At 39.3% G+C, this 13,017-nt stretch overlaps 1 protein-coding gene across 8 annotated transcripts in view; it reads left to right on the forward strand.

The window, feature by feature from the left end:
• Window positions 1–13,017, forward strand: part of SCAPER (S-phase cyclin A associated protein in the ER) — a 503,757-nt gene that overhangs the window by 443,429 nt on the left and 47,311 nt on the right. For all 8 annotated transcript variants that reach the window (XM_012739362.2, XM_012739365.2, XM_012739364.3 and 5 more), the window contains one exon: window positions 6,504–6,659. In XM_012739362.2, the coding sequence (XP_012594816.1) occupies window positions 6,504–6,659 (156 nt within the window). The remainder of the gene's footprint in view (window positions 1–6,503; window positions 6,660–13,017) is intronic.

The raw sequence follows: 13,017 nt of genomic DNA on the forward strand, positions 1-13,017 counted from the left end.
TGGGCAACAAAGCAAGACCCTGTCTCAAAAAAAAAAAAATATTTGAGATTTTGGAGGATTTCAGATTTTCAGGTTTGGAATGCTCAGCCTGTATTCATACAATGGAAGACTAATCAACAATAAAAAGAAGGAAATTACTATCACATCTATCACATGCATCAATGTGAATAAATCTCAAGAACATTAAGCTTGGCAGAAGGAGACATATAAAAGAGCATTTTGAATGATTTTATGTATATGGAGATGGGAAGGGATTGAATAGAAAGCAAGGGAACTTCTGGGATTATACATTTGTTCTATATCTTGTTTTGATTGATTATGACATGGTTCATATAGTTGTCAAAACTTGTCAAACCAAACACATAAGGTTTGTGCATTTATTATTTGTAATTTATATCTCAGTAGAAAGCATTTTGTTGAAAAAAATCACAAAAATAGCAGAGAGAAAGGACAAAGATTATCACAAATGTAATTAGCAAGAAAACAAGAGATGTGGAAGATAGAATTAAAATGTTGAATAATTGGTCTGACCAAATAAGGAAACAGGAGAAGTACAACAGAGAAAATACAAAGAAAGACTAGGAAAACACTTCTATAATGAAGGAGAACATGAATTAGCCATGTATGAAGGGACCTACTTCACTGTGTGAGGTAGGTATCATCATCCCTATTTCAGAGATAAGGAGGTTGAGACTCAAACAGGTTAGACCACTTTTCTAAAATCACACAGTAACTTAGTTTAAGAAGATATTGTAAAGTTTTTGGTGGTGAGAGGAAAAAACAGACAAATCAGGGCCAAACAATGTGGCTTTAGTGAGTGCTCCCGGGCGAGGTTCACGGGTCCCAATAGAGGGGCCAGAGAAGTCACGCCTGTTTGAAAGGGGTGAGGGCTTTTATACTGTTTGAGGCGGGCCAGGGACTTTTGTCGGGAAGAGCTGGGGATTTTGCACTGTGACCTTTGGCAGTGATTGAGAAATAGGAGGGGCTGGCGGTATTTGCGGAATCCAGGAACTGAAACTCTTATCCAGGTGGGCACCTGGGTGTGGTTATTTAACTTAGCTTGGCCTCACAGTTATCTTTGTGGATCTTGTGGGCTTCTCTCTTTTTTTCTCTAGGGAGGGGAGGGGGGCCTGCCACCAGGCTTACAGACATGACCTTGGCTGAACTACAGCGGTAACAGTTGGAATGGAAGCAAAAAAGATTCAGGACTATTTTATATGTAGAAATAACCTCTGTCTACCTCATCCTTGGACCTTGTCTATCGAGGGAATTCATTTACAAATCTTAAGATGCCACCTCTTCTGAGAAGCTATCATGACCACTGAGCCCAAATTAGGCCCTCCTGCTATACTGTAGTAATACTTGAACATACCTCTATTACAGAATTAATTATAAAGTATAGAAATTTTATGTCAGCCTCTGTGTTAAGAGGATCCTGAAGGTTAGTATCAGCATCATACTTAGAAATCATTGAAAGGATGAATGCATGACTACAAATAGTTATTCCGAAATTTCTTGCATCACTGTGAGATGAATGGTAACATTCACTTGGACAAGAATATTGGGAAGAGGAGATTTCAGAAGAGATAATGAGGTTTTATTTGAATTTATTGCTATGGAGGTACTTTGGGACTCCCAAAGGAAATACTCATAAACTAGAACTTCAGGTAAGAAGTTCAGAAAAGAAGTAGGCCTGGGGATAGAATTGGGAATTAGTAGCATATCAAGGATAGTTGAAACCATGGAATTACATGAGTTTACTAACCTCATTCAAGGATGCAACCCTGGTAAACAATTATTTCAGCTGTGGTGTGAGGGTGGGTAGCTGAACAAGGGTGGAGAAAGAAGCAGCAATAACTCTTTGTATATTACATACATAAATATCCCTTTCAGTTTATAAATTCCAATGGCAGAAAGCTACAAAAGGACTCATTTTAAATCTCAAACGGTAAAGCAAATGGAGAGGCTCATTTATTGGACCATTCATAGCAGCACATTTCCCAGGATGCATGTCCTAAAAAGACTAGGAGCTTTTCTATATTAAAGCTTTTCATCCTGGATATGGTTTAACAGTCTCAACACTGTAATTTCAACCTAACAGTTGCAAAGTAAAAGATATGTTGCGCTTGATCTCAGTACCCATTAGAAGATTCCACGTTCTTCCTCAAAGCTATGAAGTTGGCAAAATGAATTTCTCCACACTGACCTTTAGAGCCATTTAGTTTAAGCATCTTCTTAAGCAGTAATTTAAAGATTGACCATGCAGTTATTCAAGACCCATACAGTTTGGAAAAACATTAGTCTGACTCTTTAGTGGGCACCATAGATGGCCCAGTAACCAAAGGAGACCACACACAGAAAGGACCACCTACTTCACAGTGGTTGTCATGGTTTGCTTTGCTTTTTCTGTGTTTTTTATCTCTTCAGTATTTGGAATCTTTCCTCTTTTCTGGCTATTTCAAGGCCAGTACAGGAACTCATTGAAGCCATTTCATCCTTGCTGGGTAGTTTTGAACCTTTGTGTAATCACTATGAGTCTCAGAGTGGTCTCAGAAATAATTTTACATCCTTGTTTTTAAAATTTGGGTCCCCAACAAGGACCCAAAAATGCTTCAGAGAAGCTCAGAGAAGCAGCATATTTAGGGGAAAGGACACTCTTATTAGGAGTTAGAAGATCTTAGTTCCAGCTCTCTTGCTTAGGCTAGCGCTTCAGCCTCCTTGAGCCTCAATTGCCCTGTGTACAAAATGGGGATGGTAATACCAATCCCCACATCATAAATGGGTTTTCTCATACCCTCCTGATGGAACTGTAAATTGCTTCGACATTTGTGGAATGTAGTATGGCTATCCATATCAAAAATCCTAAAAATATGCATACCCTTTGACTGAGTAATTCTACTTCTGGAAAGTAATCTGAAATCTGGCAAGGATTTCTACACAAAATGTTCAGCACAACATGGTTTATGATAATGAATATTGAAAACAACCACAAGTTCCAAAAATATGCACTAGTAGAATATTCAGCCATTTAAAAAGTGATGTTTATGTATCCAGTAATAGAATCTAGATCATTTTACCAGAAATACATAGTTCAAAAAAAAGATTAGGTGACACCACAGGGATGTAATCAGCAAAATTCAATGTCTAGGACAAGGTATGAAATAAACAACCAAGTTTCATCAACAAATTTTCAAGGGAGGTAAAAAAAAAAAAATTGAGTAATTTACAGATTAAAAACAGATGTAATACATATTAACCAGTCATAATGTGTATTCCTATTTGGATTCTGATTCTAATAAAAAAATATTAAAAATATTAAGGCATTTATGGTATATTCGGAAATTTGAACACTAGTTATTTGATGATATTAAGAAATTATTGTGATTTTAGGTATAGTGGTATTGTGGTTGTGTTTTCTTAAACTTCTTATTTGTTAGAGATGCAAACTGAAACATTTAAAAATGAAATAATTCGATGTCTTGAATTTGCTTAAACGTGCAAAATGGGTGTGGATGGAGGTGGGACTGGCCATGGGTTGATGGAGGTCAGAGCTGTGTGATAAATGCATGGGGATTTGTTATCCTATTCTGTCTTATTTTTGGTTTATGTTAAAATGATTAATAATATAATTTTTAAAGATTTAAGATATAATTTTAACAAAGATATTATGACACAGAAAGGGCTTAAAATAGTAAGTTGAATGAAATTCAGTGTGTCAATCATGTGGAGAAAGAATCAAATAGAAACACATGAAAGGAAATTTATCAAACTGTGGTTGTCTTTAAAATGTGAAATTATGTCCAGATTTTTCCACTTCTTTTTCTCCTTTTGCTTACTATTTAAATTTCTATAATGAGCCTATATTACTTTTATAATCAGAAAAAACAATTTTTCTATGATTAGAACTCTTTTAGAAAACTAACTTGAAATAACATAAATAAAAGTAGTGAACTGGCTTGTGTACCTGGGAAGGCCAGGGTTTGGAGCTAGGTACGAAGGCCCTAAATACAGTCGTGTGCTGCATCATGACTTTTTGGTCAATGACAGACTACATATACAACAATAGTCCCATGAGATTATAATACTATATTTTTTCCATACCTTTTCTGTATTTAGATATACAGATACTTGCCATTGCATTACAGTTGCTTACAGTATTTGGTACAGTAACATGCTGTACAGATTTGTAGCCTAGCAGGAATAGGCTATCCCATATAGCCTAAGTGTGTAGTAGGCTATACCATCTAGGTTTGTGTAAGTACTCTATGGTGTTCAACAACAAAGAATCACCTAATGATGCATTTTTCAGAACGCCATCACTGCATTAAGCAGCACATGACTCTATGCCATTAGAGCTTTTCTCTCAGTTCTACTCATCTCTACTTGGCTTTATTCTATAAGCTTGTTCTCCACATAACAAGTTGGCTACCAGCAAATCCCCAGGGTCATATCTCTTGGTTTAGATATCCCCAGTGGAAAGAGATTTTTCCTTTGGTCATGTATTCATCCCACAGAAGGTGCTAATTGGCCCTCCGTAGGTCACGCACCTCTCCTGGAACTAGTCATTATGACCAAGACGATGAGTGCCTTGAGCACCTTGACAGTTCTGGAGCAGATGCTCACTCCTACTTTAGCAGGAGGGTACTATATTTAACATTCCCCACCCCCGGGCCACGTGGAATAGGAGAAAAGAATGTTTTGGGAAGACAAAAACCAAAGCTTTCACAGTCTGCTCCCTCATGGTGTTCCTGGGATAATTCATTGGAATAAGTAAGGTAAAAACACTTTCTTTATTTTTTCTTGGTTGTTTCTTTTTTTTTTTTTTGAGACAGAGTCTCATTCTGTTGCCCGGGCTAGAGTGCTGGGGCATCAGCCTAGCTCACAGCAACCTCAAACTCCTGGCTCAAGCAATCCTTCTGCCTCAGCCTCCCAAGTAGCTGGGACTACAGGCATGCGCCACCATGCCCGGCTAATTTTTTCTATATATATTAGTTGGCCATTTAATTTCTTTCTATTTATAGTAGAGACGGGGTCTCGCTCTTGCTCAGGCTGGTTTTGAACTCCTGACCTCGAGCAATCCGCCCGCCTCGGCCTCCCAGAGAGCTAGGATTACAGGCGTGAGCCACCGCGCCCGGCCTCCAAAACACTTTCTTAAATGAAAAGTTCTGTGCAAATATAAAAGCCAATTTTAAAAAGTCTAATTCTATTAAATCAGATTATAAGAAGATCCTCAGTGTGTACATGTATCAATCTACCCGTTCCCTTCACTAAAAGAGATGAAGGCTGGTGGTCATCATTTCACACTTTCCAATTTCAAAACTGTAGGAGGTGCTCAGTAGCCCAGGTACATACATTTTCTAATGTAAAAGGAGAAACGGGGCATTATTTTGCACTTTCTCAGTAGTAAACTTGGAGATGGCTCCAAACATGAATTATTCATGAGATTCTCCTTCCTTTTACAAAAAGGTGTGTTGGCAAATGCATAGCATTGGAAATTATAGTACACTTACAAACAGAAATCTCAATTCCTTTGTACATGTCTCTGAAAGTGAATGTGTTGATTTGCAGAACTGCTATATTTGTGGTCCTACCCTTCTTATACCTGGAAATGCAGTAGCATTGAATCTGTATAAAACCTCTAAGCTAAGGTTGGTTTATCCACAGGATCCTTTATAGTCTTAAAATATTCTTTTCAATGATTGCTGCTTTGTGGACTAATAAAAGAGTTACTGTTGTCAGACCAGTTTAATAAATAGCTCTAAAAAACTGTTTATTGGATTTAAAAAGATGAAAGTGACCTCTTAAATGTTATTGTCAACCCTCAGGACTAACAGTTTTCATAACAGAAAGCTATTAGATTCTCACTATTTGTTATGCTCTTAATGGTGATGGGGTTTTTAAAAAATGGAGAACCTACAGTTGGCCTTAGCAGTTGTTATAAGAGCGCCTGGGTTGAATCATTGTGCTGTATCTTCTAATCCTTGCATTCTCGTGAGTTTGGCTCTCTAGTATTTTTTTATTCTTTATTATGGGTACATAATATTAATAGTTGTATATCTTTATAGGGTACATGTGATGTTTAGATATAGGCATACAATGTGAGTTAATCAAATCAGGGTAATTGGGGTAGTCATCACCTCAGGCATTTATCATTTCTTTGTATTAGGATCATTCCAGTTCCACTCTTTTAGTTATTTTAAAGTATACCCTAACTTATTGTTGGTTATAGTCACTTTGCTGTGCTAGCAAATATTGTTCATTCTATCTAACTGCTTTTTAAGAGCATAAAGTTCATTATAAAGCACTTCTAAATCTAAGGAACTAAATCTAAAACTAAGGAACTAAAATTAAGGAACTAAATCTAAAGAAACTATTATTGAGATGCTTTACTTAAACCTGTGTTGAGGGGGTCCAGGCCCATGTATGGTAAAATTTATCATTGAAAAGTGAACGATGTTGAGGTCTATGCAGATTGATGACATATATTTCTCCCCCACATCTAGCTATGTAGTGAACATAGGTCTGATCGACAAACTGTGTGCCTGCTTCCTTTCGGTGCAAGGCCCAGTGGACGAGAATCCCAAGATGGCCATGTTTCTGCAGCATGCCACAAGACTCTTACACGGAATGTGCACACTGTGCTTGGCTGTCACTGGAAGGTAAGGCCTCTACTCAATCTCAGCCCAAACTCAACTTTAGGAACATCTCTTGAGTTTTGCCTACAATAGGGTCATTTCATAGGGATTTAAGTGGTCATCTTGGCCCTCTTTCCTCTTTGTTCTTACTTTGTCATTGGCTTTCCATACCGAAGTGTATATTCTATTTCTCTTTTTTCTTGGCCACATGTTCCTGCCAGAGTCTATACTTCCTGTTGGTGTCATAAACTTAACTATCCCTGCTGAAAAAGATCTAAGAAGTCATTCAATCCTTCTTCTACTGAGACCCAAAGGACTCAAATGACTCTCCTTGAGTCAGCGAATCAGTGACAAAGCTAGACCAGACCAAGCCAGGCCCCAGCACAACACAACACAGCCTCACAGTGCTCGTGACCACTATTCGCGTGCTTTCAATTATAGCCTTCTAGCTTTATTTATCTTCCCTCTGTCCTTTCTTCCAAAGTACTTCCACGAGTAAGGAAGAGAGCCACCCAAATACAGTAGCTCCTTGACGTCATGCATTACCCATGGGCATGATTAAAGCCAGTGTGCCAGGGACTACTATTGGCCTGGTTGGGCTATTTAGACCCCCATATCGCCTCCCCCACCCCATCCCACCCTGTGCACTGTCATCAAAAGCAGTGATTCTCTGGGGAAGACGGGATATCCTCATGTGTTCTTTTCTTTCCTCCTCCCCACCAAATCAGAGTCATTTACAATAGTGACTCAGTGTTTCTGAAAGGCATATGACATAGGGGCCATATCGAGGATGTTCAATAAAATAATTTTCTTACAATTAAATTCTAATTAGCACTTATATGTATTCTGTATTTTTTAGGAATTTTTCTAGAAGAAAACTAATTATTTGAAACTTCTAAAGTCTAGCTTCTTGAAGTATTATCTGTCTATGTTCAATGTACACAAAATACCAACGACTATATTTGGAACATTTTAAGAGAGGGGCCAGGCATGGTGGCTCACACCTATAATGCTAGCTCTCTAGGAGCCCAAGATGAGTGGATCGCTTGAGCTCAGGAGTTCAAGACAAGCCTGAGCAAGAGCGAGACCCTGTCTCTACAAAAAATAGAAAAATTTGCCAGGCATGGTGGCATTGCCTATAGTCCCAGCTACTCGGAAGGCTAAGGCAGGAGAATCTCTCGAGCTATGATGATGCCACTGCACTCTAGCCAGGGCAACAGAGCAAGACTGTGGCTCCAATTTGTTTTCTAAAATAAACATCCTTAACATTTTTTAGTTTGTTATACATAGGATCCCTAAACGCCGCCCCTAATTCTTCCTTGCTCTTACCCAGTCCCTCACCATTAGTCACATTTCTGGTAAGATTAAGACTCAGATGTCAGGTAAGCCAAGCATGGCCTGTATTCAGTGTTCCAGGTTTGTCTGTTCCCATCAAGAAATGCAGACAAAGCCTACCTTCCAGGGATTACATGAGAACTCAAGAAGTGACTATTTGTGAGTCTGTGACCTAAGCAGGATCAGAACTGTCCCACCAAGAGTTAGGAAAACTGGGGTATTTTCCACTGATTTATTACTTGAGGTTCAGTCCTGGAGGTATTAACTCCCTTATGCTCTGGCAACAGTCTGTCTGCATCCATGTTGTTGTTTCCAGGCCTGCTTTGAGGCACCCCAAACCAAGAGATGGGGACACACAAGACTTTGTATCACATTCAGTTTGATGTGCAGTAGGGTGACTGTAGAGAGTGGCAGGAGATGAGGCATTAAATGAGCTCCGTAAATGTTAGCTCTCAGGAGACTCAAATGGATAAAAGAGCTAGACTGGCGCTATGGAAGGCCACTGAAGCCGTTGTAGAGGGAGTAACGGCTCAGATTTCTGCTGTAGAACCGTCACTCCTGAACAGTGTAGAGATGACTGGAGCGGCACATGCCTGGAGGCACACGGATTATAAAGAGGCTCTGGCATGATCCAAATGAGAAATGCTGGGATCTGTAGGGTCAGTGCAAACAGAGAGGAGCAAATACATTAAGAGGAAGTGGAATAAATGTAGGGAGGTAACATAGGGCTTGATGATGTGGGAGGTGAAAGGGAGGGCAGAATTTGGAGTGACCCCAGGTTTCTGAAAATTTTGAGTGGTAGACAGTAAAGTCTCCGAATTAGGGCATGTAATCAGTTTTTCATAGTGGAAATATTATCGCATATGATATAGGATTATCATATACATTTGTGTATGGACTTTGGTCTAGTTGGATAATCCTTAAGCGTGTCTATCTTATATTTACTATATATTTTATACATATAGTAAATTTTATATAAAAATTAAAGCAAAATTTTATATTTATTTTATATATTATATATGAACTATAATTGTTTCTATATAAATATATGAATTTTAAATAAATCAATGATTTGCTTTTGGTCGTTTTTAATAATTCTTAATCCATCTTTCCCCAGTATAATTTTCTTCTCAAGCTTCAGTTGCTCGGCAAATTTCTACTGGTAGGACTTGTTTAAAAAAAAAAGATTATTGTAGAAAAAAGGCCCAAGTCGTTCGTGGCTTAATTTACCTAGGAATTCTCATCCTTCAGTCTCCCAACATTCCCTGAATATCACCAGGCCACAGAAATATAGGGAGTTTGTTCTACCTCTCCAGATTTGTTTATATCCAGTATTTATAGATCATTTCATACTGCTTCCCATTTCTTCATGAAATTATATTTATAAACTATAAATTACAGTGACCTGTTCAAGCATTTTGTTATATGCATTAAATCGAGTTCTGCTCTAGGTCACAGCTGTGTCTAAGAAGAAAGGTAGTATGGTTTTTGCTTTATTAGAGTAATTCACATAATGCCTATTTTGGCCACCAGAAGCCAGCCAGAACCTAAGAGTCAAGGAAGGCTTGTCCTCAAAGCCTTTTTGTGACTAGCAGGAATGAAAGAGAAAGAGAAGCCAGAGAGGCCTTCAAAAATGGTCTTGTACTGGCAGACCCTGAGATAATTAAGCAGCCTAATTGATAGCAGGAGACTTTGAGTAAACACTGCAGTCTGCTGGTGGCCTGGCCTTTGTGATGGTGATTACTGCAGGTCTGCCTTTGCTCTGCTCTCCTTTTGTGCACTTAATCTTCTAATTTTTACCTAGATTTTCTGAAAGACAATTTGGGTGTCAGAATTTGTGCTGTTAATCTTTGCTTCAATGTAGGGGAGAAAATCGAGAGCCAGTGACTTTTGTACCAGGCTTGGTTTTGAACAATGAACTTGTATTTCTTTAAGTGAAAATTGAAATCGTGATTCCCTCCTGAAAAGATTGATTTTATGTTAGGACTACTCCAGAATTTTATATATGGGAATTGTTCACAAACTGTAATTCTTAATCACTTAAGCAAAATGCAACAGTTTGTAATAGACTTTCAGAAATGCCTATTTCTTTGGCCTTTACTATATCAGTTTTCTGTTCTTGATCCTACAAGAACTAAAGAGAAAGGATGGTTTTCAAATCTCAGGGCAGCAACTCAACCGCCATAATTGGATGAGGCTTATTGAGTTCCCCTTAAGGTGCCTACTCCTTAGCACAGTCAGAACAGTGACGAGTGATTATAAATTGCAACCAACACAGCCCATTAACTTAGCCAGCAATTATTTACTGTATTCATAACTGTGCAAAAAGTTTGTTGTCGTATGTATTTGTGTTTTTCGTTTTCATGTTCATAAACTACACTGACAAAATGTGTTCTAGCCAAAGTCCTGGAAACCTGTGCTATGAAAAGATAAGAATGATTTGTGATTTAGCCCATTAATTATGCCGTTATAAATGAGTGCTTCTCAAGTGTTTCAGGATGCTTGAAAACCATTTGTTCAAGCAAAGGTAAACTTTAACTCTGCTTTCCTGCCTGCCTGTTCATTCATTCACTGAACAAATATTTATGTAGCACTTGCTCTGTGCCAGGCCCTGTGCTAGGCTTGGGGGAAAGCAGAAATGACTCAGGCATCAGTTGTGTTCTCAAGGACCTTGAGGACATGCTAGTGGAGGAAAGAAGATGCGTATACAGATATCCGTGGCACAAGGCAGAGAGTGATAAAGAGGATAGAAGTATTAAAAGCACTTAGCATGCTGCCTGGTGCATAATAAATGCTTAACAAATGTTGACTACTGTTGTCATCTTCATCCTTGATGGAGTTCAAAGAAGGGAGAGATCACTCTTCATTGTTTGTAGGGATTTGCTATTTTCCAGAACAGCTAAAATTTAACCTAGGCCTTGAAAGATGGAAAGGATTGGAATATTTAGAGTTGAGAAAAAGGTGGACCAAGAAAATAGCATAAGCAAAGACATCAAAACAGAAAAATATGAAGAATGGATAGAGTACTTTAGCTGAAATTGAGATGTATGTGGTGGTAATTTTAATGTCTCCCAGATTGTTATGAGGTTCAAATGAGACAGTAAATGCAAAAAGACTTTGTGAACTACATAAAAGACTTGCTGAGATGTGGCGGTGACAGTAGTGTCATTAAATGCCTTTGTGCAGGGAATTAGGCCTGCCAAGTGCCCTACCTGGGGAGTATTAGCCAGGTTTCACGTGAAGGGTGTGTTAGAGAGGAGGCAGAAAGTGAGGGCCCGGTACCAGTTGTCTAGGCCAGAGACAAAAGGAATGGAAAGAAGAATGTCTTGAAAAATCCTCTCATACACACTCTTTTTGTATGTATCAGCCATCTCCTCAGGCATCAAGCTCTAACTTCATCATCTTTGTCTTCTCTCTCCTCCTTGTACCCCAGATCTAATCTGCTGTCATGTTCTGTTGACTGAAAGGAAACTTAAAGTCACCTAGCCAGTCTTTCATTCAGGTCTTTCATTCATCTTTTCAATACCCTGCCAATCTCTATTTAAATATCTCCAGTGACAGGGTACTTGTTACTTACAAAGGAGTCTGTTCTGTCACTGATGAGTTTTCGATGCTTAAAAGTCTCTCTTTATCAAGCTAAAATCTGTCTCCCTACTGCTACCTATTAGTACTAGGTCTACTTGCTCCTTGGCAACATACAGACTAATATAAACCCACTCTTCTCCCTGAACCTCCCATAGTCTCACCCTACCTCATATTTTCCTTTGCTTTTCTTCTAGTTACTATGTTTGTGTAACAAATTACCCTCAAACTTTTTTTTTTTTTGAGACAGAGTCTTGCTCTGTCACCCAGGCTAGAGTGTTGTGGTATCAGCCTAGCTCACAGCAACCTCAAACTCCTGGGCTCAAGCAATCCTCCTGCCCCAGCCTCCTGAGTAGCTGGGACTACAGGGTCACACCACCACGCCTGGCTCATTTTTCTATTTTTAGTAGAGACAGGCTCTTGCTCTTGCTCAGGCTGGTCTCGAACTCTTGAGCTCAAGAGATCCTCCCACCTCGGCTTCCCAGAGTACTAGGATTACAGACATGAGCCATTGTGCCTGGCCAAATTACCCTAAAACTTAATGGCATAAAACAACCATCTATTAATCTCACAGATTCTGTGGGTCAGGGATTCTGTCAGGGTGCAGAGAGGATGTGTTATCTTTGTTCTGTAATGTTTGGGCCTCATTTAGAAGACTTGAAGGCTGCAGGTTGGAGATTCTGTGGGTCAGGGATTCTGTCAGGGTGCAGAGAGGATGTGTTATCTTTGTTCTGTAATGTTTGGGCCTCATTTAGAAGACTTGAAGGCTGCAGGTTGGAATCATCTGACTGCTTATTCATGCATGTCTATAGTCAATACTTACTGTTAGCTGGGAGTCTTTCGATATGGGCTCTCTTCATGGGTTAATTTGGGCTTCCTCACAGAATGGTGGCTGGGTTCCAAGAACAAGCATCCTGGCAATGAAAGAGCAGGTGGAAACTTATCACCTTTAAGACATAGCCTCAGAAGTCACACATCATTACTTGCACTGCACTCTATTCACAAGTCATGAAGTCCCACCAAACTTCAAAGAGTAGACTTTGCCTCTTAATGAGGAATATGAAGGTTCTAGAAGAGCATGTGGGACCAGAAATATTGCTGTGGTTATGTTTTATTTTATTTTATTTTACTTTTTTTGAGTCAGTCTCACTCTGTTGCCCGGGCTAGAGTGCCATGGTGCCAGCCTACCTCATAGCAACCTCAAACTCCTGGGCTCAAGCAATCCTTCTGCCTCAGCCTCCTGAGTAGCTGGGACTACAGGCATGTGTCACCATGCCCAGCTAATTTTTTCTATATATTTTTAGTTGGCCAATTAATTTCTTTCTTGAAGAAAGAAAGAAATTTATAGTAGAGCCGGGGTCTTGCTCTTGCTCAGGCTGGTCTCGAACTCCTGACCTTGAGCGATCCGCCCGCCTGGGCCTCCCAGAATGCTAGGATTACAGGCGTGAGCCACCGTGCCCGGCCT

This window comes from Microcebus murinus, chromosome 6, assembly GCF_040939455.1.
Source record: "Microcebus murinus isolate Inina chromosome 6, M.murinus_Inina_mat1.0, whole genome shotgun sequence".
NCBI classification, from domain to species: Eukaryota; Metazoa; Chordata; class Mammalia; order Primates; family Cheirogaleidae; genus Microcebus; species Microcebus murinus.